Source organism: Panthera onca, chromosome E2 (genome assembly GCF_046562875.1).
Source record: "Panthera onca isolate mPanOnc1 chromosome E2, mPanOnc1 haplotype 2, whole genome shotgun sequence".
Classification (NCBI taxonomy): domain Eukaryota; kingdom Metazoa; phylum Chordata; class Mammalia; order Carnivora; family Felidae; genus Panthera; species Panthera onca.
Window position 1 is genome coordinate 34,125,425 of NC_138353.1, and position 25,356 is coordinate 34,150,780.

General features: G+C 51.9%; 1 protein-coding gene and 1 long non-coding RNA gene across 2 annotated transcripts; one reads left to right on the top strand and one right to left on the bottom strand.

Annotated features, from left to right (window-relative positions):
* Positions 1–726: 726 nt before the first annotated feature.
* Positions 727–10,820, bottom strand: LOC144614614 (uncharacterized). Its single transcript, XR_013552490.2, has 2 exons — positions 5,089–10,820; positions 727–3,603 (listed from the first exon to the last, which is right to left on the bottom strand). It is a non-coding gene; the product is annotated as an uncharacterized LOC144614614 (long non-coding RNA).
* A 4,084-nt stretch (positions 10,821–14,904) lies between these two features.
* CCL17 (C-C motif chemokine ligand 17) lies at positions 14,905–17,910 on the top strand. The gene is made up of 3 exons (XM_060650701.3): positions 14,905–15,436; positions 16,866–16,983; positions 17,620–17,910. The coding sequence occupies exons 1-3, from the start codon at positions 15,367–15,369 to the stop codon at positions 17,729–17,731; spliced, it is 300 nt and encodes a 99-aa protein (XP_060506684.1). The 5' UTR covers positions 14,905–15,366; the 3' UTR covers positions 17,732–17,910.
* The last annotated feature ends 7,446 nt before the right edge of the window (positions 17,911–25,356 follow it).

Here is a 25,356-nt window from a genome sequence, read left to right on the forward strand (position 1 = left end):
AGTAACTTGCTCTAGGGCAGGCTCAGCAACCAGACCTCAGGGGCGATGGCATAAAGGAGGGGCCTAGAATCTCTGGGTCCAGCCCGCGTGGGGTGGAGGAGGAGTCCTTTACAGTCAGCAGGAGAAGCAGCACTAGGGATAGGGGGTGAGGAGGGTTGAGTCCCTGGCCTGGCTTTTTTCTGCTCTGCTGAGTGACTTTGGGCAGTGCCTTCACCTCTCTGGGCCTGTTTACCATCAGGCGTGAGACTTCTCCTAGTGGCTCCCTTCCCTGGCAGGAATCAGAATCTCTTATGAAGCCACTCCTGTGCCTCCCCGTGCCTACTAAACCTCCATCTCTGGGGCCTTAGTAGCACCATTAGCGATCCGGTCATCCATGGGAGCACAGTGGGCCACATTTTCTTCTTGGCTACTTTGACTCATTGCTGGTCCAGATAAAGATCAAAAAGAGATTACTTCCCAAAGGACTTGGGTGTTCACAGATAGGACCCAAACCCAAACCTCCTGGTGGCCCCTAAGCCGTCCAATGTCCCAGGGTGGCATCATAAGAGCTGCTATGTACAGTTGTGTAGATTGGGAACTGCACAAGTTTCTACAGATCAAGTCCAGCCTATTATTACACAATATTTCATGGATCCTGAGATGCACATTTTTTTTTTGCATTGTGACATCTTTGGAATTGGGATTTGTCCTCCAATCCATGGCTTGTCATAGTTTAATTGACAGGTCTTTTTTTTGTTTATTAGTAGTTTACTAAATATCAGAGTGCCCTACAGCCAATGGCATTTTAGATTAGATATCTACACGGTGTTTTTAAAAATTAGAGGCAGTATGTAAAAATCAGGAAATTACACACACAAACCTATTCTTCTGTGTTCTCTCGGGTGACTCAGAAGGTCTGGCCCTACCACGACATCAGTGGGTCAGGCCCCAGCAGCAGCTTCCTCTTGAGAAGGGGCAGGCCAGGGTGAGACCCCCAGTTCTCTAGCATCCCCTAACCGCTTAGCGCTCTTGGAGCTTGTGACCATGTCAAGTACCATTTTTCATCACCCTTCTCTCGTTTATCTTAGAGCAAGGATATTTTTGTCCAAACCCAAGTCTGCACCGAAAGTGGGACAAGGTCATGATGGGCACATGACTTTTCTTATACCCTGCTGCCTTCCTCCTTCATTTTACTACCTGCCAAACCCCACAGGCATGTGGGTTTGAGGGTCCTGTGTGAATCTGAGGTTGCTGCCTCTGTGCAAGCTGCCCATTCTAGTACGTCCCTTGTCAGCGAGCCACAGCTCTGCCCGAGCCCCCTCAAGCTCATTTCCTCCTGCTTTTGCCCATTCCACACCCAAGGAGGAGCTCAGAGGCAAGGTCACAAGCCTCCAGCCTCTCGAACCCCATCCTTTCGGCAACATGGAACATGACCAGAGGCTTTGCAATTTGTTTTGTTTTTTAATCACATTGTTAGGTAAGGTTTAAACTCCTCTTGCTCCAGAAGAGGATGGAGAGTGGGAGAGACCTGAATTCTGGCTCAGTCCGGAGCAGTACCCTGGGGATCCTGGAGCGTTCGGTTTCCTTTCACTTAGACGGCTACACTTCACACGTGGTGCCCAAATTCACTCAGAGTTGGAAGGAGACTCAGAGGCCTCTCAAATCTCTGACAGGGCTGTGGGGTCTCTGAGACGTCATCAGATAATAAAAGCCACTGTTTGTTTAGTGTTTACCCGTGCCAGGCAGTGTGCTAAGTTCTCTGCATACAATGTGCCCATCTTGCAGTTGAGGAAAGGAAGGCTCTTCAAGCCCAAGGTTAAGTGGCAGAGATGGGGGTCTGAACTGCAGTCTTTCTCCAGGACTTGAATGTTAGTCTTTGTTTCTGAAAGTATGAGCCATCGATTCTTTTTATTTTTTTAACATTAAAAAAATGTTTATTTATTTAGCAAGAGTCAGTGGGGGAGGGGCAGAGAGAGAGAAGGTGAGAGAGCATCCCAAGCAGGCTCCACGGCTGTCAGCGCAGAGCCGACTCTTTAACAGTGAGATCATGACCCGAGCTGAAATCAAGAGTTGGACTCTTAACTGACTGAGCTACCCAGGCGTCCCTGAACCACGGATTCTTAAAAGTACAGACACCAGGCCCCCACTTCAGAGCCACTGGATCCAGACTCCAGGGATGAAAGCACCTTTAAGCTGCTGTCCTTACCCCTTCCTCTCCTGCCTGCCCCCCTCCGCCCTGCACTGCCCTCCAAGTTAGAGATTTGGCACCTAGCCCAAGTTTTGGAGACCCCCCCCCCTTCCCTGCCCCCATCCCTGTCCAAGGCCCGCCCACTCCATCCCCCACCGAGGCTTGCAGGGTCCTGTGGGCAGTAGCCACTAACAGCCTTCCCACTCTCTGCCCTTTGCCGTTAGTCCCTTCCCTCCCGTGTCCTCTGTACATTCCCCAAATGGGTGAGGCCAGGCAGAAAAATAAAGAAATGAATGGCTGGGAATTTCCAGGGTGAGGCTGAATAATAGGCTCCTGGGAGCTGTGCGTGTGTGTGTGTGTGTGTGTGTGTGTGTGTACCCATGCCCTGTTGTCCTACGTGTACAAGAGTTCAGGAGACCACCTGTGTCCCATTCACTTCTGCTCAGTCATGTGCTTTCCCAGACAAAGAATGTTTCAGCCGCTGGGATTTAAGAAAAGATCTGGTGCCAGGCTAGCTTTCTTAAACTGACTGCAAACTTCCGTGGTTGGACCCATGAGAGATCTCCTTGATCTCACCACATTGGTGGAAGCGATGCCCCTCTCTTAAATTCAAGGAATCTCTTGACCGCAAAGGACAGGACAGAATTATTTGTAATGAGCAGCTTTTTTTTTTTTTTTTTTTTTTAAACCAATACAGGAGCAGAATACAGCATGGAGATTTCTGGTTACATAATTTTGGGCAAGTTGCTTAACCTCTCTTGGCCTCAGTTTTCTCCATTGCACATAGTGAGCTCTCAGTAATAGAACTCATGATCATGCAACAGATGTTTCCAAAGGGTTTGAAACATCCTAGTTCTATTCACTTTGGTTACTGGATACCCAAACAAGACTGTGGAATCGTAAGTATTAAGAAAGGCAGCCTTCTTGGTTTTCAGCTAAAGCAGGGTAAAGAAATGTTATGGTGCCATTATGCAGCTGTTCAAGTTGATGTAACTTTTCTCCTATACCTTGCTTTTGAAACTGACAAGGTCAAAACTCATGAATCCCAACTAAATTGATACCAGAGGAGCAAGAGGCCTGAATCTCAGACTTAAAAAGAGAAGTTTGTTAGTTTCAAGTCCTGGGAGACTGCAATAGTCAGTCTCCTTGCCTATTTCTGGCTTGCTACCCCTTGGGCATGTGGGAGGGCTGCTCTTCCCACCCCCTAGGGGTTTAGGGGGGCCAAAAGAGCAGTTTGGGCCAGTGAACTAGGGGGTGGAAGTAACGAATATCACAAGATTCACATATTGAATTTCTGATGAGAGACCCTTAAGAACTTTCAGTCCTTCTGGCTCAGCACCTGGCAGCATTCCAGAAAATGATAGCTTCATTACCTTGGGTCTCAGAGCAATGATGGCTCCAGAGTCTCCAGCCACAGAAAAAACTCCCACTGATCTCTGCAGAAGAAACAAACCTTTCTGACTTTGAGCCAGGGAAAAGTTATTGCAACATAACCTAGCCCATCCAGATGGGTACAGCAATGAAGAAAAAGAAATATGTTGTAGGGATGATTTGTCAATAATCTCACGATGGTGTTAAAGGCTTGAAACATTCATTTCAGGGAATAAATAGGCTTTCTGCTATCCAGCTCTCTACTCTTCCTTTGCTTTCTTTGCAGATGGGGTGGTCAACAGTATCCTGCCAGCTGTCTGGATTTGTCTGGAATTCTCACTAAGTGGAGTTGGGAAGAAGGGTTTTGTAGTTTCCCTGAGATATGTTGATGCTTGGGAGTTCTAATGGCTCAGATATGCTGGTGATCACGTCAGCAGTCAAGGAAGTAGATGGAGATAGTACTAACATTACTGAGTACCAGCTGTTTGCCAGATGATCTGGATCAGCCAGTCTCTCATGGACCTCCTAAGGCCAAAAGCCCAACCAGGGTAACCCGGGCCTGTTGGCATAGGACTCGGGCTCTTTTGCACAGTCCTAAGGGCCAAGGCCATGATCGATGTCTTTTGTCTTCCTAGAGGATTTCAGTTGGCACACTGACTCCAGCCCCGTCTCTCTTGCTGCTCTTCCCTCCATCTTGCTTACCCTGCCACCAACAACACCTTTGGCCACACATTTTTTTATATCCCTAGGTCACACTTCTCTCTCGCACCTCTGAGCCATTGTACTGGCTATTCCCCCTGCTTGGAATAACATCCCCCTTCACTGTTCCTCTGGCAACTCTTACTCATCCTTTGGTTTCAGCTTAGATGTCGCTTCCTCCAGGAGGCCTTCTCTGACTTCTCAGTTTCACGAAGCTTCCCTGCTACAGGTCCTCACTGTGCCTGCACCCATGGTAACCCTCACATGACCTGGCTGTGCCTTCTTATTTCACTGAGCTTCTGTAAGAGCCATGAGGCCGAACATCTGTGTGTCTTGCTCCCTTTTGTGCCCCAGTGACCAACCACAGGTCTTGGAAGAAGTGAAAGAGGGGAAGGGCCAGCCCCCACCACCATCCACGTTCCAGTGGCACTTTCTGACCTGCTGCTGGTACCACATGCCTTTCTGATTTATGGAAAGCCACCCAGCCATGTGGGGAGCTGCATTTCAAGGCACTTCCTGGCAAAAAACCAAAATCTAATTGCCTCAAAGAGATGTCAGAGACTGAGAGGGGCCATCTGTGAAGGTGTGTCCAAGTCACTCTTGAACCCCTGTGACCCTCCACCATCACATCTTGGTCAAGAAATTGCTCCCCGGGCCCAGCCAGGACAACCAGGAGGCCTGAACTGGGTCAAGGCCCTGACTGTCTCCCAAATTCTCCAGAGGAGCGAGCAGGGAAGGGTGGAGTCTAGCAGCCTTGGGATCTCCGGAATCTGAGAGTGGGAGCGTCTGCCCCCCTAGACATCTTCCTGGGTCTCCCCTTCTCCTCCCCACCCCCCGCTTCTCATCTGTACCTGTGCAGCCTGTTTTCCAGTTTTTATGTGTGGTCATGAGCATCATCAGATTGATGGAATTGGAGTCCCGTGCACATGAGCGCTGAGATGCCAGGTAGACAGCCTACGGACCGCAAGGTGTCAGGGGCAGAAGCAGTGGGTCCCTGCGGGGAAGCAAGGGCAGAGGAGGAGTCATTCAATTATTTCCAGAGATGGATAAGACACTAGCCTTCCCCTTGTGGGGTTCACTGTCCCAATCACACACCGCTGTGAGCCTTTGAAGGAACTTTCTCATATAGTCCCTCCCCCAGCTCTAACATGGGTCCTACTAATATGATCCCCATTTTCTAGATGGAAGTGCCAAGGCACAGAGAGAGTGAGGAATTTACCCAAAGTCACATAGCTAGTAAGTGACTAGGCCAGCAGGCAGTCCCTCTCTAGCGACCCCACTTAAAAAAAAAAAAAGCAAATTGTAGTCTGGTACAGTCATTGTATGCAATTGCATAACTGGTGAAAAAGAAATAAACACACTGGTTCCTGTCAACACACATGACTCTCAGGTTCAATACTGCAAGATGTGAAAGGACAGATACTATATGGTAATATTAATATAAAGCTTAAAAAACTGTATCAACAATGCCATACATTGTTTAAGGACACACAGGCATGTGTTAGGAAAATGAAGAAATGCTTGGGACTAATGGACGCCCAGTTCAGTTTCTGCTAGTCTGTAGAGGGAAAGAATAGGAGAGGCACACAGGGCCTCAGTGATGGTAATATTTACCTCTGAACCCAGTGGTGGGCACCTGTGGGTGCCCCAGCCACAGCCTCTCCCCTTCAGCTGCTTTTATTTCTGACAGTCTGGAGCCCCTGTGGGGGCAGGAGGGAGCTGCCCCTGGGACTTGCCTGAGGTCAACACCTTTGCTGGGCTTCAGTCCCTTCCCTGCCTCCATCCCCCCTGCTCTTCCCCGCCTCCCCTGGGAGCACAACCTTAATGAACCCAACCTCAGACAATGGACACAGCCAATCACCATGCTCCCCAGCCTGCAGCCCACATTGGGGTCTGGAATGAGGAGTTGCTGACTGGGGGAGGAGAGCGAAAAGGACTTCAAGCAGTGGAATGGGAAACCAACGGGAAAGACAGCTCCCTAAGAAGGCCTATAAATTGAACGTGACATCAATAAAAACACCAAATTATTTTTGGAGCTAGGTTAGACAGTTTCGTTTCATTGAGGGAAAAAGAAGCAATGAGTCCTGAGAGCTGTAAGAAGCCCAGGCAAAGCAGGAAGAAGGGAGGACCCTATGTTAAGCCAAGTGGGATTGAGGAGAGAGCGTCTGTCTGTGGAAGGGCAAGTCACAGCCTGTTCTGGCCCGGCCCAGAGGGCTGCTGAAGTGCCTGCTTCTCTCTCGAAAGAGAACAGGACCTCATTCTCATCTAGAGGCACATGCTTTCCAGGTCTGGACTTTGCTCAGAAGTGGCCACACCCTTCCACACCCTCAGCTCCCCCTGGATGAGCCAGGATCCAGGTAGGACTGTGCCGTGTATCACATGGCCAAATGCTGCTGGCCTTTCCCCTGCTGGCTTATTTGCAGTGGCTGAGATTGGACAGGAAGGCAGGGAGATCCTTCACCTTTCAAAGGGGCCAGATCCACCAAGATCCATAGAAAAGGTGCCTTCCAGAATGTGTGTTCTTCCCGGAGGCTGGGCTCTTGGCGCTGACCCTGGTGCTGAACAAACCTTCCTTGAGAGCAGAGAGGGTCCCGTTTAGTGGGAAAGATTCCCCCCTCGCCCTCCCCAGGCAGCCTGCCAGGTTCAGAGAAGGCTGCAGCAGGCCTCTAGCTTCTACAGGAAGGGTCCATCATTGCACCCTGAGGGGTGAGCCTTGAATTGGTCACCTGACTGCACAGCCCTGGATTGTGCCAGTGCTGTCTGGAGACCAAACCTTTGCCTGTGAGATAACTTGGAACCAGGGACAAAGTTTCCCTGGAAAGAGAGGGTTGGACTCGAGCAGTGAATGAAAGTAATTGATTTACAGGGCTGAGGGAGGAGCCCAGATGGAGAGCTGAGGCCCAGGCACAAGAGAGATTGAGACAAGTCCACAGTAAGAGCAAGACTCCATTGAGAAGTGTTTATGTACTTGGCTTTGGGAATAATAGCGGCCGTTTATCCATTCATTCACTGGATTCAACAAGTATGTATTGAGGGCCTACCACGTGCCGTGGGATATACTTCATTGCATAAAAGAGAAAGAGCTTCTGTCCTATGGTACTTACATTCCAGTGGGGATGTCAGGGGGAGACAGGCAACAAACAGCAGGTGTAACAAGTAAGTCAATGGTGTAGTGATTGGGGGTGGTAAGTACTGGGGGGCGGGGGGAAGAGAAAGAAAAGAAAGAAAGAAAGAAAGAAAGAAAGAAAGAAAGAAAGAGGAAAAGGAAAGAAAGGAAAAGCAAGCAAGCAGAGAAAGAGGTGGGGTAGGTTGCAATTTTAAATAGGGTAGGCCTCATTGAAAGGTGACATTTAAACAAAGATTGAAGGAGGTGAAGGAGTGAGTCATGCATGCATGTGGGGAAGAATATTCTAGGCTGAAAGAACAGTGGAAGTATCCTAAGGAGGGAGAGTGTCGGGCACGTTTGGAACATGAAGGCGGCCAGCGAGGCCAGAGTGTGGAAAGCAAGGTGGGGCCTCGTGGCTGCTGTAGGCTCTTTGGCTTTTCCTCTGAGTGTAGGGGAGAGCCTGGGGGATGGTCTGAGCAGAGGAGATTCACATTCCTGTGACTACTGTGCTGAGAATAGAGCAGAGCAGGCAAGGGTGGAGGCAGGGACACCGCCAGGAGCCAGTGTAGGGATCCAGGGGAGGGATGGTGGGCTCCAGATGAATTCTGAAGGCAGAGCCAGGAGATCGGCTGACAGATGGGAAGTAGGGGGTGAGAGGGAAGAGGCGTCAGGATGGTGCTCAGGATTCTGGTCCAAGTAACGGGAAGGCAGGGGCTGGCAAGGAACAGGGGGGAGCACGTGTGGGGGTGGATGGGAATTGGGAATTCGGCTTTGGACTTGATGGGTCTGAGATGCCTGTTCAACATGCTCAGTAGGCAGCTGACATACAAGCCTGGAGTTTGCAAGAGAAATTTGGGAGTCTCTGGCATATAGATGATATTTAAAGTCAGGAACATGTACTATTTGCCAGATACAGGCACTAAGGCAGTCGATATGCACCAAAACCTTCTAATGTACTTACTATTATTATTTTCATCTTGCAGATGTGGAAACTGAGGCTCAGAGAGAAGTGACTTGCTCCAAGTCTCACAGTTCCTTGATGGCAGAGCTGATTCAAACCTGGGGTACCTGACCAAGGGTCTTTGCTCCTAGCCCCTCACTTCCACAGGGACGCCCTTGTTTAATATTTTATGGCATGTCGTATATGAAAAGTGGATATAATTTGGTTCAGGGCGCTGGGTAATCCAGTAAAGAGGAGGACATAGCAAACCGAGTCACCTAGTGAGGGCACACACTGAATCTGTGGGAATCCTTAGGTAAGACTGATCAGGAGGGATGGCAGGGTGTACAGACTGACCTGAAGACTTTTGAGGGACAGGGAACAGGGAGCCATTGATGGTTCTTGAGGGCTATATGCTATATGTAGCCAGAGCAACTCTTGAAAAAGACCCCTCAGACATGGGCATGCAGGAGGACCAGGGAGGAGGAAATAGGTCTGGAAGTTGTCGACACTGCCCAGGTGTGAAGGATTCAGGTTGAGCCAGTGAGAACGAGGAGAGAGTGAGGAAGCTGAGCACCACCAGACATGGCTGGCAGAATCAGTGCTTGATGCGGCGTAGGGGCTGAAGGTGAGAAATGAGTCAAGGGCAAAATTACAGACCAGTGGGGCAGATGGGAGGTGGGGGATGACACCAGCCTGAACAAAAAAAAAAAAAAAAAAAGGGGAAGCTGGTCAAGAGGAACTTGGTCCCGCCTTTCTTGTTCTTGGGCTGAGTGAACCACAGAGGGACAGATTTTTTTTTCAGGACCCCACAGACTAGACTGGCCAGGCTACAAGGTAGAGAGAGCTAAGGTATCTGACAGCAGGCAAGAGGAGGCTAGATGATGGGGTGGGGTGCAGTGGGTGTCTTTGATCGGAACTGGTTGGGGCTGGGAGAGTTAGGAAACATCCATCTCAAGGTCAAAGTCCTGAGTTAATGACATCAAGGAGGGAGAGAGGTTGCTTGAGACAAAAAGCCTAGGATGGAGCCCCAGGCACGCTTCATGCTTCTAGCCTTGTGTACCCTCGGACCAGTTTCTTAACCACTGTGGTTGGTCCCTAATTTCCTCATCTGTGAAATGTAGATAATATACTTCTTACCTCCTAGGGTTGTTGTGAGAACAAAATAAACTAATAGATGTAATTGCTGAGAAGCCTGTCCAGCCTGTGGTGAAAGCTCAGAGATGCTACTGAGAAGAGGAGCCCAAAGAGAGTGCAGGGAAGAACCCTAGCCCAAATCCCAATGGAGAGGATTGTCACAAAGGGAAGTGGTTCCCAGTGATGACAAGGAGATTCATCAAACCAGCTGGAGACGAGGAAGGTTACATAAATCACCTCAGTTAATTTTCCTAGCAATATCAACATGCCCACGTTTCAGATTGAAGACAGGGAGGCTCATGGACTTGTTCTTGGTCACACAATCAGAAACAGGTGGGAGAGGGACTGGGACCCAGGGCTCTAGAGAATGAATGCTCCCAGAGCGTCTGCGGGTAACCACTGCCATGTGGGGCAGCGGTTACCCATCCCCTCTTAAAGGGGATGGGAAGTTCAGAGAGTGGCCATGGGTGGTTGAAAGGCCCAGAGAAAGTGGCTTCCCCAGAGTGTGAGGGCCTTAGTGCTAAAAATTAAATCGCACATGAGCAGAGAGGAAATGGTAGTGGGAGGTGTAGACCACACACGGGAGAAGTTTGGTCATGAATTAAAGAAGAGATAGGAGGACAGCGTGTTGGGGATCAAGGGGAGGTTTTATAGCAGCAGAGACCCTAGATCGTGTCATCAGCAGAGGGGAAGGGGACCACGGAAAGGGGGAACACAAAGGGCCAGAAGGGGGGAGTGTAACTGAGGGAAGGAGCCCTCCTGGAGTGGAGAAGGAATGAGAGCAAAGCCACAGTTGAAGAAATTTAGGTTTGACGGAAGGCAGGAAATGGCTACAACCCACAAGGAGGCTGTAAACTAGATACGAAAGAGTCAATGAGTGCCTTGGTTGGATTCTTCTGCCTCATTCAAGACAGGAGAATTCAGGTGTGTCTCATGAAGTGGTGGCACACACTGAACCAAAAAGAATTCATGCTGGAGTGAAGGTGCCCCTGAGATAGAATGTAAGCTGTGCTCAAGCTATAGTTCAGAAATTTGTAAGCGTCCACCCATCCATCCACCCATCCTTCATCTATCAACCATCATCCATCCATTCATTCACCCACCCATCCATCTGACCATCCACCTCTTATCCATTCAATAAACATATTTTACTGAGCACCTACTGGGTGCTAAGTCCTGGAGCTATGGGTCGGAACACAGAAAAGATCCTGTTTTCAAGTTCACAATCTTCCATGTAAGACCCGGGAAGCAAACCAGTGCTCACAGTGCAACGTGACGAAAACATGATAGGGAAGCCAGTGACCTGTGAGGACACAGAGGAAGGTGGGGGCCAAAGGAAGGAAGTGGGGATTTAAGCTGTGATCTAAGAAGGGTAGGAGTGGAAGGAAGTGGGGTGTTCCAGACAGGGGGAAGAGCCTGTACAAAGGCTTGGGTGTCAGTGAGAGTCTGGCATTTTCAAGGAACTGAAAGAAGGTCCATGTGGCTAGAATAAAGTAATGGGGTGGGCAGTGGGGCTGGGGGCAAAAGTTGAGTCTGGAAAAGTCCGTGAGAATCTGGACTTCATCCTGAGGGCAAGGGGGAGGTATGGAAGGATTTTGAGAGGGGAGAGCCTTGCTCAGATTTGGGTTCTGGAAAGAGGTCTGGGCTTTAGAGAGGAGAGTGGACTGGAGGGGTACGTGGGGGAACTGGGAGACGAGTGTTGGGCTGTGGTCCAACAGAGAGATGGTGGGAGAAGGGGACTGACTCAAGACACATCCAGGTGGCAGGCTGAACAGGCCTTGCCCATTGACCATGAGAGGGGAGGGGAAGCCCAGGGTAACGACTACTGCTGTGTTTCTGACCCAAGGAATCAAGCCGACCGACAACCTGTCAGGAAAGGCTGACTCACCAGTGAGCACATTAGGCCCTTTGGACAGGAGGGTGGGACACATTTTGGGATTGGGGGATGGGGGTAACATCTGGGACCTTCGTGTCTCAGCCCCCACGGGCAGGACAAGACCATACAGTCTCAGCCGTCAGAGGATGGGGCTGAATGGATGAAAGGCTGGATCCTTACTGGGGTGTTCCAGGCAAGTCACTGCATCTCCTGGAGCCTCAGCTGACATGGGACATGCCACCCCAGTGACAACTGTGATCTGCAATTTGAAGACGATAAAGAGCTTCCATCTCAGAAATCTGTCCCCTGCTCAAGGGCTTGCGGCTAAGTTCTCGGGGTTGTGACAACAGCCTCCCAGCCCACAGCAGAGCCAGAGGTGGTGCGGGACCCCTCCCTCCCTCGCTTTCAGGGTGAGGGCCCCAGACTCTGGCCGGTGCAGCCCCTTCAAGCTAAAGTGGGGACATAGCGATCCTCTCCACTCCCCAAGGAACTCCCCGTGGCAGTGGTTTTGGGGCTGGGGCAGGAAGGGTGACAGGTGTACAGGCGGCGTGTCTAGTCAGCTTGAGTCAGAGGTGTTGAGACAGGCAGTCACCCTGGCTTCCTCCTCCCACTCAGGTCCAATTCCCCTTTACCTCTGTGGTCCTACTAGGCCTTCATCCGCTCTGCTTTCCCTGCCTGTGCCCTGGCCTTTCCTCCAGCGCCCTCTCCGCTGCCACCCTCCATAGAACTCTGCCTCACCACCGCCTCCTCCAGGGAGCATTCCTGATTCCCCTGACCGACTTCCAAGCCCTAGAGTCTGCACAGCACCGTAAAGGTCTCTCGAGGCCCTTAGCATAGTCATAGACTCTAGGACATTCCATCTGGAAGGTCCCTTGGAATCCATTTCATAGCTGGGAGAACTGAGGAGGAATGAGCCACTTAATCCCGGGCAAGGAAACCACCTCTAAAATGTCCCTGGTCTGTGCTGCCTCCAAAGTGAGGCGGAGAGGTGCTCTGTGCCCCACGGTTCCTCCCCAGACTCCAGCTCCGGCTCGCCTCCTTGTCCTTGTCTTCCGCCCCCTCTTCCCCGGTCAAGCCTCCCTGAAAGCGTCCTGTGTGCGGGTGCTGGGGATACACACGGTGGTGGATGTGTCTCATGGTCTATGGTCTCCATGTCACATCGGGACCATTTCCCCCAACAGAGTCCTGTGCTGTTTCTCTCATTTATCTCTGCACCCACGCTAAGTGCTTCCCTCGTGTGAAATGCCCCCTCCTCCTTCTCTATTTTTTTTTTTAAATTTTTAATGTTTATTTTTGAGATTGAGAGAGAGAGAGAGAGAGAGAGAGAGAGAGAGAATCCGAAGCAGGCTCCAGGCTCTGAGCTGTCAGCACAGAGCCCGACGCGGGGCTCGAACTCACAGACTGTGGGATCATGACCTGAGCCCGAGTCGGACCTCAACTGACTGAGCCACCCAGCTCCCCGGTGTGAATCCTCCCAGTCACAAGGCTCACTGACTGCCGCCTCCATGAAGCCCTCCAAGGTTTCTCATCCAGAAGCAACATCTCCCTGCCGTGGGCCCCAGCCCTTTATGTCACCTGTACATTCCTGTGTTGGGGCCAGGCCTCGTCCCCTCTGCCAGCTGCTGCACACCCTCCCACGGCCCCTGGCACAGCACCTGGCATGCAGCAGGTTCTTGTTGGCATGCTTGCTGCTCTGATCCCTCCCTTGCTAGGCATCCTGCACCAGCCCAGGGCTAGTCCAGAACCTTCTGCTCCTGCTGTCACAACCAATTCCCTAGAAGGAACAGGGGAATTTGGGTCCTTCTGGAGAAAAATTCTGAGTCTGTGGCAGAACAAGGGGGACTCAAACCCCACTCAGGGGGTTTCCCCGGCAGTGGGGGCTGGGGTGGCCTCGCCGGTAATAAAGCTGCTAATTGTCATCTTAACAGTCCCCTGTTGTCCAACACAGAAGAGCATTCCGTGGCCTCTGTGGTGGGTGGAAAAGCCACTGGGCAGAGAGACTGGAGGACAGAGAGGGTCATGAGACACTCCGCCCATCAGGGGCAGTATCGGCAGAGACATCCTCTGCCCCTCCTAGGCCCCAGGCCCTCCCCAAGCACCTCTGATCATTGGCATTTCCCCTGGGCCTAAGGCTCTGTCTCCAGGCCAGAGCTGCTCTTTCCCGGGCACAGTCACCAAGGGCACTGGCACCCGTTCTCCTGACCAGACTGGCTTCCTCCAGCTCTGCAGGATGGGGCCTGCCGGCTACCTCTCTGTTTGGGGTGGAGGTTACCCCCACTGTCTGCAGGAAGCCAGCACCGAAGATGAGTGCAGGCAGGAAGATCCACTCCCTTCTCTGCTCTGCTGCACAGGCAGATGGCAGCCTGTCCCGGAGACAGGGAGAATGGCTCAGCCAGACAGGCTGGGGGCAAGAACCCCTCTAGCTGCAGCTTGAGGAGTGGGTGATGTGAGCCTATGAGAAGCAGAGAAATGCTGCTGTGAGATCCACTAAGAGAGGACCCCATCTTTCTCAGATCTGCCATTCCGGCAGGGTCCCTGGGACAGTCCAAACATCCCTCCACGGGTGGTGAAGTGAGGCCCAGAGAGGGTCTATGAGCTGCCCAAAGTCACATGGCAAGATGGTGACAGAGGATCCTGCCCGAGGGACGTTTTGCCATGGACGGGCACTCCCCCTCCCCTCCCCGCATGAAGCGAAGCAGCCATAGCCTGCCAAAGTGGCCCTGGGGGACAAGGAGGAGCACTGGCCTCGCCCTCCCTTGATCTTGACCATGGCTTCCTTTCACAGGTGCCCTGTGAGGACCGGCAGGCAGGATTACAGTCTGAGCACCTCCCTTGGTGGGGCTGGGTTTCAACAAACAGCGCCTGCTGTGGTTATCATCACCGCTGATGACAATTTAACAATGGCTCCAGGTTAACCCAGAGCCAGCTGTGCTGAGAGGGCCCCGTGCACCTGACAACATGTTGCAGGGGCCTCATCTCAGCTGCTCCTGGTCCCTTGGGATACAGTGGAGCCAGGCCCGGATCCCATGTGTTAAAACCAAGGTCTGGGGTCACCCTGTTGAGATGCTGTCCACCTGGAAGCGGGCACAGGACTCTCCTCCTGGTTAAGGGACTCCCACCGTCTGGCCCAGGGGAGCCCTAGGCAGACAATTGGCCACTTTCTCTGGTGGCCGGGGGTGTGGCCCCCGGGGGTGTGGCTGCCCCGGGGATCATGCTGCAGCCCATGGGGTGGATGGAAAGTCTGTTCAGGGCCTGGCTCGTGCTGGACCCTGACCACGTGTCCACTGTAGACCAGGTCCTCACAGACCCTTGCGTGCTGTTCTGCAACCCAGGATGGGGTGCCCCATGTGGGGGAACCGGGCTTCCAATCTGCAGAGGCACCCATTTGGATTAAATGGTGATTAAAACCTGTCGGGCTCTGGTCTCCTGTGTCAGGGCCCTGCTTGGGGAAGCCCCCCAACCAAAGTCGTGTGGGCCCCAGGCCTTTCTCAGAATGAGATGGAGCAGGGGCACTCCCTGTGAAGACGCCCTGTGCCCATGTGGCCTGCGGACTCCCCCTCCCCCCCAGGAGGCCTTCCTGGAGGCGGAGGGGGAAGCTCCTCCAGGCCTGGACCTCAGGTGCCGAAGCAGCCCCCTTGGCTCCTGCCTGGCTGTCCCCACCCCACACACAGGGCGCGATGGTGCTTGAAGGAGGCTCACCAGCCTCGGGGCAGATGCTAACCCGGTTTAGGATAGAGGCTTCTCAGCTCTGCTAATAGAGGAACCAAGAAATGTCCCTGTGAAAAGAGAAGTATGTCACTGTCGTAGCCCCCGGTCACACATACCCCACCTCTGTCCTCAGCTGAGTGCCCATTCTCTGGAAAGCCACAAACATTCCAAGACCGCATTTGTGCTGAATCATCTTCAAACTTCACTGCTGTAGGGAGGCATTTTGGGGGGGGAGGTGACAGGAGGTGGGGCAAGGTCCCCAAAGAGGTTAAATAGGTCACCTCCACACTTGGCTGTCATCCTCGTCTCTCCTGGAGCAGAGGGATCCACACGCACAGATCCTCTCCCGGGCTCCTGGCACCATGATGTCCCTGAAGCTGCTGCTGCTGGTCACGCTCCTCCTGGGGGCTTCTCTGCAGGTCACCCACGCAGGTGAGGGCAGAGGAGTGTGGCCGAGGAAGGCACCCTGGACAGGAGGGGTGGGGGCACTGAGATCATAGCAGCAACACTCACTATTTATGCATGAGTTACAGCCCACCTGCTCCTGCAGAAGGGGGAGGCCGGTGGCAGCCGTAGAACTTTGAGGGAGGCAGTCAAGTGAAAATGAGGAGGAGGGTGGGGAGGACGGAGAGGAGGATGCGGGCCCCGAGCTTGGGGGTCAGCTTGGGGAGGAGCAAAGTTCTGGCCCGTCTCACGCCGCAGTGGTTGTGGGGCAATGACCATGGCTGTGCTTTGACAGTGGAACACGACCCCTTCTTAGGAGTCTTGGTTAGCATCTGTTTTATTAATGGGTCTACACTGAGGGAATCAGCATGAACGCGGCTAGTTCCCAGAGCATGTGCAAGAGGGAGGTTTATATGCAGCTGGGGGGGAAAGGACAAAGTAAGACGGGATGTGGGAACACAGCTGATTAGCGCCCAGCCTTTGCCCGTGACTGCTCGTTTACTCTCACTTCTGTAAGTCACCGGCCAGGGCAGCATCGTGGGCTAGTCAGACCAAGTTCTGCCCCCGAGATGGCTGGAGGACAGTTGGGGGCTTCTTAGAAAACACTCTAGCATGGCATTAATTAAAGCCACACATCTCTGGTTTGCCTGTTTGCAAGTATTGGTACTTTATCTTGTGCAAAGATAAGGAAGCCGAACCCCAGGAAAGTGTCTTCACACCTTGGGCTTCCCCATAGCCATCTGTGAAATGGGGTAGGGATAGTACCTGTCTCTAGGTGCACTGCGGAGGACCAAATGAGCTCCTGCAGGCAGAGGCCCAGCCCAGAGCCTGGCCCGGAGGAAATTCCAGGGTGGTTTGGGGCTGGTATTTGAGTGTGTGCACGCACAGGTGCACACTCATGCAGACACACGGGGGCAACACATAGATGCATGCCAGTATATGTGCACAGACCCCCTGAACACACACAGAGACGTGCTAGGACACACACACAAACACCCAGGACCCCCGCGGCACACAGATCTCACACACAAATGTGTACACACAGATACACACACACACACAGACACGCAAAGACACACCTTCACAGACACACACAGAGACATGCACACACAACTCCTCCCAAACACACACAGATATACGCACAGAGAGACACATAAGCACACAGGGACACCCCCCCAAGCACAGAGACCTCATGCACACACGTGTGCACATACTGACACACACAGACACACACTCACAAGATCCCCCTACCAAGAGACTCCCAAACACACACACGTGGACCCCCTCTGATACCACACACACACACACACACACACACACACAGACATGCACACGGACTCCCCTCCACAGCCATGGACCCCCCCACCCCCCACACAGACACTCACAGAACACCTGTTCCTGTCTCCCCTCTCCGTAGCTCGAGGAACCAATGTGGGCCGGGAGTGCTGCCTAGAGTACTTCAAAGGGGCCATCCCTCTCAGAAGGCTGACAGGGTGGTATAGGACCTCGGGGGAGTGTTCCAAAGACGCCATCGTGTAAGTGTGCCCTGACCCCACCCTCTGTCCCCGCCCTTGCTCCTGGGAGCTCAGTCTGGGAGAACGCAGACCCAGGAGCTCCCAGAAGGGCCACTGGGGAGAGGAGAGAGCAGGGCTTTTGTGGTCCCCTTCCCACTCAGGCCCTGCTCCTCAGGGAAGCCCCTGCACCCCACATTGTGACACCCAAAAAAACCCAGGCTGTGAGGTTCAACTCTTCATTGATTTATGGGGAAACTGAGGGCCTGAGAGAGACAGAGCAGCCCCATGTCACACGGGCAGTCCAAAGCCAATGTGGTCACTTCCCATGGCTTGGTCTGAGCCGGGCCCCTCCTGTGCACCCCTAATTCCTAGGCTTTAGGTGGGCATGGGTGTAGCTGAAGTAGGGGGGCAGAGGCTTTGCAGTTCTGGCTCCCTGGGAGGGCCAGGACTGGCAGGGACCTTGGGAAGGTCAAGAATCACTGAGGATAGAGCCTGATGTCCCAGATCTGTCACCAATGTGCTATGTGACTTCAGGCAAGTTCTTGCTCCTCTCAAGGCCTCAGGGTCCTGATCAGTGCAGAGCAAGGCTGATCCTGGGGCTCTGGGAGGCCTTCTTGCCCTGACGCCCCCTGGATGGGGTTTCTCCCTTTTGTGTAGGTTTGTAACTATCCATGGCAAGTCCATCTGTTCCGACCCCAAGGACACCAGGGTGAAGAAGACAGTCAGATATTTGCAAAGCATCATGAATCCTGTGCCCCAAGAGTCCTGATTTCTGCCTGGACCATTTGGAGACTTCCTGCCTCAGTTCACAACCCCAACCCCAAGCTGCCTGAGTCCAGTGAAGGCCCTACAAGGACAAAGAGGACCCCTGCCCTCTTTTCTGGTCTGGAACCATGGCATGAAAGAGCCATGATTAAAGTCTCTTTGTACCTTAGTCTGGGCCAGCGTGTTCTGTCCACCTAGCCTGTCAACACTGGAAGGGCCCTCAAGAACATCTACCTGGTCCTGCCTTGTCCAGGCCAGGAAGGGAAACTGAGGCTTAGAGGGGGACATGGCTACCGCAGACTACATGTGAGGGAAAGCAAAGGCCCCGGTGACAGCGGCCCAGGCAGGGGAGCTGAGGGGGTCTGTGGGATGAGCCCAGCCTCCAGGAGGCCTTCCCCAAGAATGGCTGCCCATCGGGTTCTCTCTCTTGCTCCGATGCCTCTGGCTCTTGTGGACCTTGGGGCAGCCTGCCATGATGGCATCGTTCTCCCAGTTGACCCCTTTGTGCGTCTGTCAGTCCTGACTCCTCCATTGAAGGGAGTTCCGTGAGCCAGCCAGGGCACCCCACAGCCTACATGTTAAGAAGGATGGGGGATGGGGAAGTTATGGACTCCCTTCCCCCAGACCCCTCTGTGCAAGCCCAACTCAGGGCTGGAGCCACAGCGCATAGGGTGCTGGGGAGAATTAGGGTCTTTGGATTCTAGTTCTGTTTCACTCTCCTGATCAGCCGGGGCCTCATGGCTTCTCTCTCTGGGATGCTGTCTGGGGGCAGGAGCACGGGGTCCTTCTCTTCCTAGGGGTCTGTGATCTGCCTTGTCCGAGGGGGCTGCAATTAGGAGTTATTTTTAGGCAAAGTTTTGCCTCCTGTTTCCCCCTTGTGGTCAGTTGTCTTCTTGCAGGCCAGATGACAGACCCAAGCCCACTTTCCAGTAGGGGCAGGAATAAAAAAAGAAAAACAACAATAATGAGGTTGATGGTGAACTGGCTTCTTTGTAGCCCCAGGGTCTCCTTGCCCCCAGGTGGGCTCTTCCCCTGCCCTGATCCCAAGGAGTACCCCGCCAACGACTGCTTTGGACCTGGAATCCTGGGACAGCCTCGTCTGAGTGCTTTGTGAAAAAGCGTCTTCTGGATCCACCGGGTGGGGCCGCAGGGTGGGGGGTGGGAATTGGAGGAAAGATGATCTCAAAGTAGAGGGAGGCAAGAAGGAGCCCCTGTGACAGCAAAGGAGAACAAGGGCTGGGGCGGGACCCCTCACCCTTGCCGTCCAGAGCCTAAGACACTCAGAGGACACACATTTCATCCACGTACAGAGAAAAGTTGTTTTAAAAGAAACAAAACCTTTTTGTCCAAGCGAAAACTTCCTCAGAGGCCCATTTGTAAACTCAGAGGAGTAGAGCTGCGTGGTGGACAGTGAGGATGTTTAACAGCAAGATCAGGATGGAACGTGGGTTGGGGGGCAGCGAGCGAGATGCAGAAGAAGGGATTAGCCACCATAGCCCTCTGCAAAGGGGCCATTAATGAATTGTGACTCGGGGACTCCCCTGACTGGTGAGAAATAGACCAGAAAGGGACCAGAGAACAGAGAACAGTGAGGGCTCTGGCATCACATCGTTCCTTCCACCAGGAAGGCACGTCCCCTCCCTTGACTGAAATCCAGTGTCCCTTCAGAGCTCAGCGTGGCTGTACTGACCCTCCATCAGCCCCCTGCTCTGCCTTCAGCCTGACCTCTGTCATACCCTGCCCCCCTTTATTATAGTTATTGCGCGCTTGTCTTGCCAATGAGCTCACGGTGGAGGGGGGGGGGCTGGTATTTGAGTCAGGCCCTGCCTGACTCAGTCCCTGCCTCATTTGTAAGGGGGTGGGAGAGAGGTGCTTCGTGCATAGTGGACATTTGATTTACATCTTCATCAACAAGCCCCCGGCTGAACTCCACGAGGGGCAGACACAGAGAAGGAGCAATCCCGGAGGAACCGGTGCGGTGATAAAACCACCAGATTTCAAACTTGGCCTTTAAGCAGAATTTAGAATCGAGTTGCTCTGCGCTTGGCCACCAGAGGGCGCGTCGGCTTCCCGATAAAGATTGAGCCGAGGTGCCTGACAGCCAAGTCCAGGCCTTTTTGCTCTAGCCAGGGGCCGGCCCGGTTTACCCACTTCTGATTGCAGCCACTCAGGGACCGGGTCAGGGTGTCTGTGTTCAGTGCCCATACACACATGTTCGTAGCAGCGCTATTCACCATTGCCAAAAGGCGGAAGCAGCCCAAATGTCCATCAGTGGACGATCGGATAAATAGTGGCGTATATACACGATGGAATAGTATTCAGCCCCAGAAAGGAGTACTGATACAGGTTGCAAGGCGGATGGACTCTGAAAACATGCCGAGAGAAGCCAGACACAGAAGGTCCCTGCGGTCACCTACCATTCCGATAAAATGCCCAGGATAGGCAAGTCCCCAGAGACACAATGCAGCTGGCCATTACCAGAGGCAGGCAGGCTAGGGGATAAAGCACAGATGCTTGACGGGTCCAGGGTTTCCTTTGGGGGTGATGGAAACGTTCGGAACTAGACAGAAGTGATGGCTGCACAACACTGTAGAGGTTCTGTTGTTCACGTTAAACGGTTAATTTTGTGTTATGCCAATTTGACCTCAAAAGGACACGTTTCATATAAAGTCTTTTCTGCAGAGAACTGATATAAAAGCAGCATGGGTGTGCCGCGCATCAACTTCAGGAGAGAGAACACCTCTGGGGAGGGCAGAGAAGGGAGAGAAAGGGTTAACACAGCTGTGAACGCCACACGTATTAAAAAAAAAGAAATAGAGTCGATCTAGACGGCCTCTCCTCTGCTGTCCTGCCAGCTGCTTCCTTGCAGTGTTTTCAATAAACTTCTCCTTTTTTTTTTTAAAGAGTTGATCTGAATTAAAAACAAACAAATCCAGCTGTGTTACAGTGTATCTAATTGTATTTGAAATCTGGCTTAATGTAAAAGAAAAAATGTTGAAGTAATTGTAAACGGAGAAGAGAGTAAGGGAGGAAGGGACTTTTGACCGCCTCTGAGCCCCGCTGAGCCTAAATGCAGCTTCCAGATCCTCCAAGGCGGAGGCCTCATGCTAGACGGTGGGTGCGGGGTCAGGTCATACCTGGACCACCCGGAAGTGACAACGGAAAGTGAGATCCGACGCCAAGGAGGGGCTGAGTGGAGCCTTCGGTCCCTAGCCCACTGTCCAGCTGTCCCCACCGTGCTCCACCCTCCCTGTTCCCAAGTCTGTCACTGTGACAGAACAGCCATGGAAGCAAGGGAAGACGGAGGGAACAGAGAAGCACAAACCGGAAACTTTTCTAGACCACAAAAATCTTCATTGCACTGATTTACAAATCGCATCACCCTGTTTTAGCGGTAAGGGAACTTCAGAATTAACAGCGAGCGCCTCCTCAATAACACACAGCATTCTGCATGTGCCGGGGTCAGGGACCGCAGCTAGGAAAACCGTTATCTTTAGTATTGAACATTCTGTACCACTTTTTCCTTCAATGTGTAGATCCACTCTTGCTTTATTTCTGGAAAATTCCTTGAATTGTATCTTTTTTAAAAAAAATGTTTAATGTTTTTTTTTTATTTTTTTTTAACGTTTATTTATTTTTGAGACAGGGAGAGACAGAGCATGAACAGGGGAGGGTCAGAGAGAGGGAGACACAGAATCTGAAACAGGCTCCAGGCTCTGAGCTGTCAGCACAGAGCCCGACGCGGGGCTCGAACTCACGGACCGCGAGATCATGACCTGAGCCGAAGTCGGCCGCTTAACCGACTGAGCCACCCAGGCGCCCCTAATGTTTATTTTTGAGAGAGAGAGAGAGAGAAAGAGAGAGAGCGAGCATAAGTGGGGGCGGGGCAGAGAGAGAGAATCCAAAGCAGACTCCAGGCTCTGAGCTGTCAGCACAGAGCCCGACATGGAGCTCAAACTCAAGAACAGTGAGATCATGACCTGAGCCGAAGTCGGACACTTAACCGACTGAGCCACCCAGGTGCCCCTCTTGAGTTGTCTCTAAGTGATTATTCTGAGATGCTGTGTTTCTTTTACCTTCTGTGACTAAATCATTTTCTAGCTGATTCTCTCATTTACACTTTGTTTTGGTTTTCTCAGAGCCTGATGTGAGACTCGATCCCATGACACTGGGATCATGACCTGAGCCAAAATCAAGAGTTGGAAGCTCAAGTGACTGAGCCACCCAGGCGCTCCTGCTTCGTTTTCTTACCCCTGTCCTCACCGCCCGTTTTTAGCATTATCCATTCCTCCTAGCTCTCCTTCTCACATCGACTTCATCTTTGGGATTTTCGATTTCTTCATGCCTTGCCTCAACTCTGCTATTTCAGGTTTCCATCACAGGAATCCCTCTCTTTCTCCTCATGCCTTATTCATCAGTTCTCAGCTCTTGTATCCCTGTCCCGCACTTTCTACATTTGTGTGATGTGCAGCAATGTTTTTGGTCACAGACAACACTCATCTGCTTTGTTATTCTTATGACTGGCGTCGGTTCCACTTTTACAATTTTGAATGAAATTTTAACTGGGCCAAAAGATTTCCCGGAGGTTCATGTCAGAGAAGTGCAGGACTGTGTTCTGGGCTGGCGGGCATTTTCCTGAAGACCAAGGGTTTTTATGGATGGATTTTCCTAGGTGTTTGTTTTTTTTTTTAATGAAATTTCTTATAAATACAAAATAGTTAATGTATATGTAAGGTATACAAACCAATAATAGAATGAGCACCTGTACACCCACCCTCCAGCTTAATAGAATCTTCCTTCTGCTTAGAAGACCCATTTCCTCTTACCATCTTCCCATCGACCTCCAGAGACAATTATGTTTTTGAATTTTGTGTTTATCATCCTCCATTTTAAAAAAAATTTATTTATTTTGAGAAAGTGCCAGTGGGGGAGGGGCAGAGAGAGAGAGGGAGAGAGAGAGAGAGAGAGAGACAGAGAGACAGAGAGAGAGAGAATCCCAAGCAGGCTCTGCACCGTCAGCACAGAACCTGACACGAGGCTGGAACTCATGCATTGCGAGATCATGACCTGAGTCGGATATTTAACGGACTGAGCCACTCGGGTGCCCCTATCCTTGATTTTCTTTAGTTTGTCACATATGTGTGTGTATACACAATATACGTATGATATGTATCTCTAACGTTGATGCATGCTGTATGTTTTCAAACTCTGCGCTTTATAGGAGAGGTGAGGTTTTTCGTCCGCACACTCTCCTGTGACTTTCTCTTGTGGCTCTGCGTGGTGTGAGACTCTTCCACGCTGGTGTGCACAGCTACCCCTCCTCCTTTCTCACCACGACTCATTCATCTATCCTCTTGTTAAAGGCCATTTGGGCTACTTCCAGGTTCCAGCTATTACAAACAGTGCTGCATTGGTTAGCTTGTCTTCTGGTGCACGTGTAAAGAGTGTCTCCAGGGCAGTGGTTCTCAATCCTGGGTGCATTTCAGAATTGATTGCCTGGGAAAGTTCTGCATTTATGCGGACACCCTAAGTCCTATCCTAAAAGATGGACTTAATCGGTCCTTGGCAAGGAGGGCTTCCAGCATAGGTGTTTTTGTTGGTTCTTTGAAGCTACCCAAGTGATTCTAACACACAGCCAGAGTTGAAACCGACACTGTAGGGTGTAATTGTCCAAACCAATCCCATCGGCAGCGTGTAAGAATCCCACCTGGCCGCAACTTCACCAATCCTTGGTAATGGTTCCATGTGTAGCCCACCTCTCCCTGCCCAGCAGACAGGTGGCTGTAAGACGGTCACAGAGCAAAGCTTCTCTTCTCCTGCCCAACAACCAGTGCCTCCTGCTCGCAAAGTTCCCTGTACGATTCTTCCCTCAGCCCCACTGCCTGCCTGAGTGCTTGAACCCCGTTATAATCAAGGAAGGTGTGGTTTGCTCTGCTGTCCATCCCACTTAGTGCTTTAGAGTGACTTCAGGGAGAGGGTAAAATTCTAACTAAAAGACCTGATAGAGTTTACACACAAAAAAGATTAAGATTTCTCAGCCCCATCTCAGACTCATGACTGACTCAGAATGGTCAAGGGCATCAGACACCTCTACTGTTAAAGGTCCTCAGCCGGAGGCAGGTCATTTTCTGTCACACCCAGTGTTCTCAAATGTAAATGGAGGTTATAGTTAGTGACATCTGAGGCTGTTTAGGGCTCTAAAACCTCTCCTGAGGGGAGCCTGGGTGGCTCAGTCAGTTGAGCGACCGACTTGGTTTCGGCTCAGGTCATGATCTCATGGCTTCATGGGTTCGAGCCCCAAGTCGGGCTCTGCCCTGGCAGTGCAGAGCCTGCTTGGAATTCTCTCTCTCCCTCGCTCTCTGCCCCTCCCCCACTCACACTGTGTCTATCTCTCTCAAAATAAATAAACTTCAAAAATTAAATAAATAAAATAAAACCTCCCCTGAGAACTGCGGTCTTCCAGGGTCACAAGGCGTGAGGACCAGCAGTGTCCCCCGGTGTCTGCTGGCTGTGTTGAGTCCGCCCGAGCCCCAATGGCCAGATGCGTGCTGCGGACCGGCAAGGCCTCTCTCCAGCCCGCTGGCCCCAACCCTGAGCCCTCCCACAGCTGCCCACATGGGACCCTTCACTACGCCAAGTGTAGCAGACAGGAGACAGGGTCATCCTTCTTGCCAGCAGCGACGGAAACGCAAAACAAGCGTCACGTCAGCAAGCGCCAGTGGCATTTGCCCAGAGCTCTGCTAGATCCGTCCCAAGACTCTATCTGGTTCAGAATCTCATGTCCTCGACCTGAAGGTTAGAGTTTTTTTGTCCTTCATCTTGACAACTGCAACAGAAGCAACTAACAGCATCCCAGCCATTCTCAATAAACATTAACATGAAATCTTGTCTGAGGCTGAATTAGTTTACTGTTGTGGCATAACAAATTACCACGAATCTAGGGGCTTAAGACCATACACATTTACCGCTGCAGATTTTGTGGGTCAGGACTGCAGGCACAGTGAGGCCAGGCCCCTGCCCGGGGTCTCACCGGCCGTAGGGGTGAAGGCCCCCTTCTCCTTGCCAGCCAGCAGGGTCTGCTCTTGGCTCCCAGAGGCCCTGCAAGGGCCTTCTCTCCACATGGCAGCTTTAGAAGGCCAGCACGAGAAACTCTTGGTTCTCTAGTTCTTTTAAAGGACCACCTGATTAAGGCAGCCCACTCAGGGTAAGCTCCCTTTTAACTGAAGGTCCATTAGGCACTTGAATGACATCTGCCAAATCCTTTCGCTTTCACCACGTGACGTAGCCTAATCACAGCAATGATGTCCCATCATACTCACAGGTCCTCCTTAAACTCAGGGACAGGGGACCATACAAGGGGGTTGGGGTCATCTTAGGAGCCTGCCTACCACAGGGGCTTTGGAGTGGAGTCAAACTAGAACTTAGCCACACCCATAAAATCCACCAGGAGGGACCAGGATAAACAAAAGCAGACTCAGAGAATGCAGTGCAGTTTCAAGGACAAACACCAATGAACACTTGCATTTACTGATAAAATATACAAGTCCTGGTCTCTCTCTCTCTCTTTTTTTTTTTTTTTTTTTTTAAGTAATCTCTATGCCCATCATGGGGCTCAAACTCACAACCCTG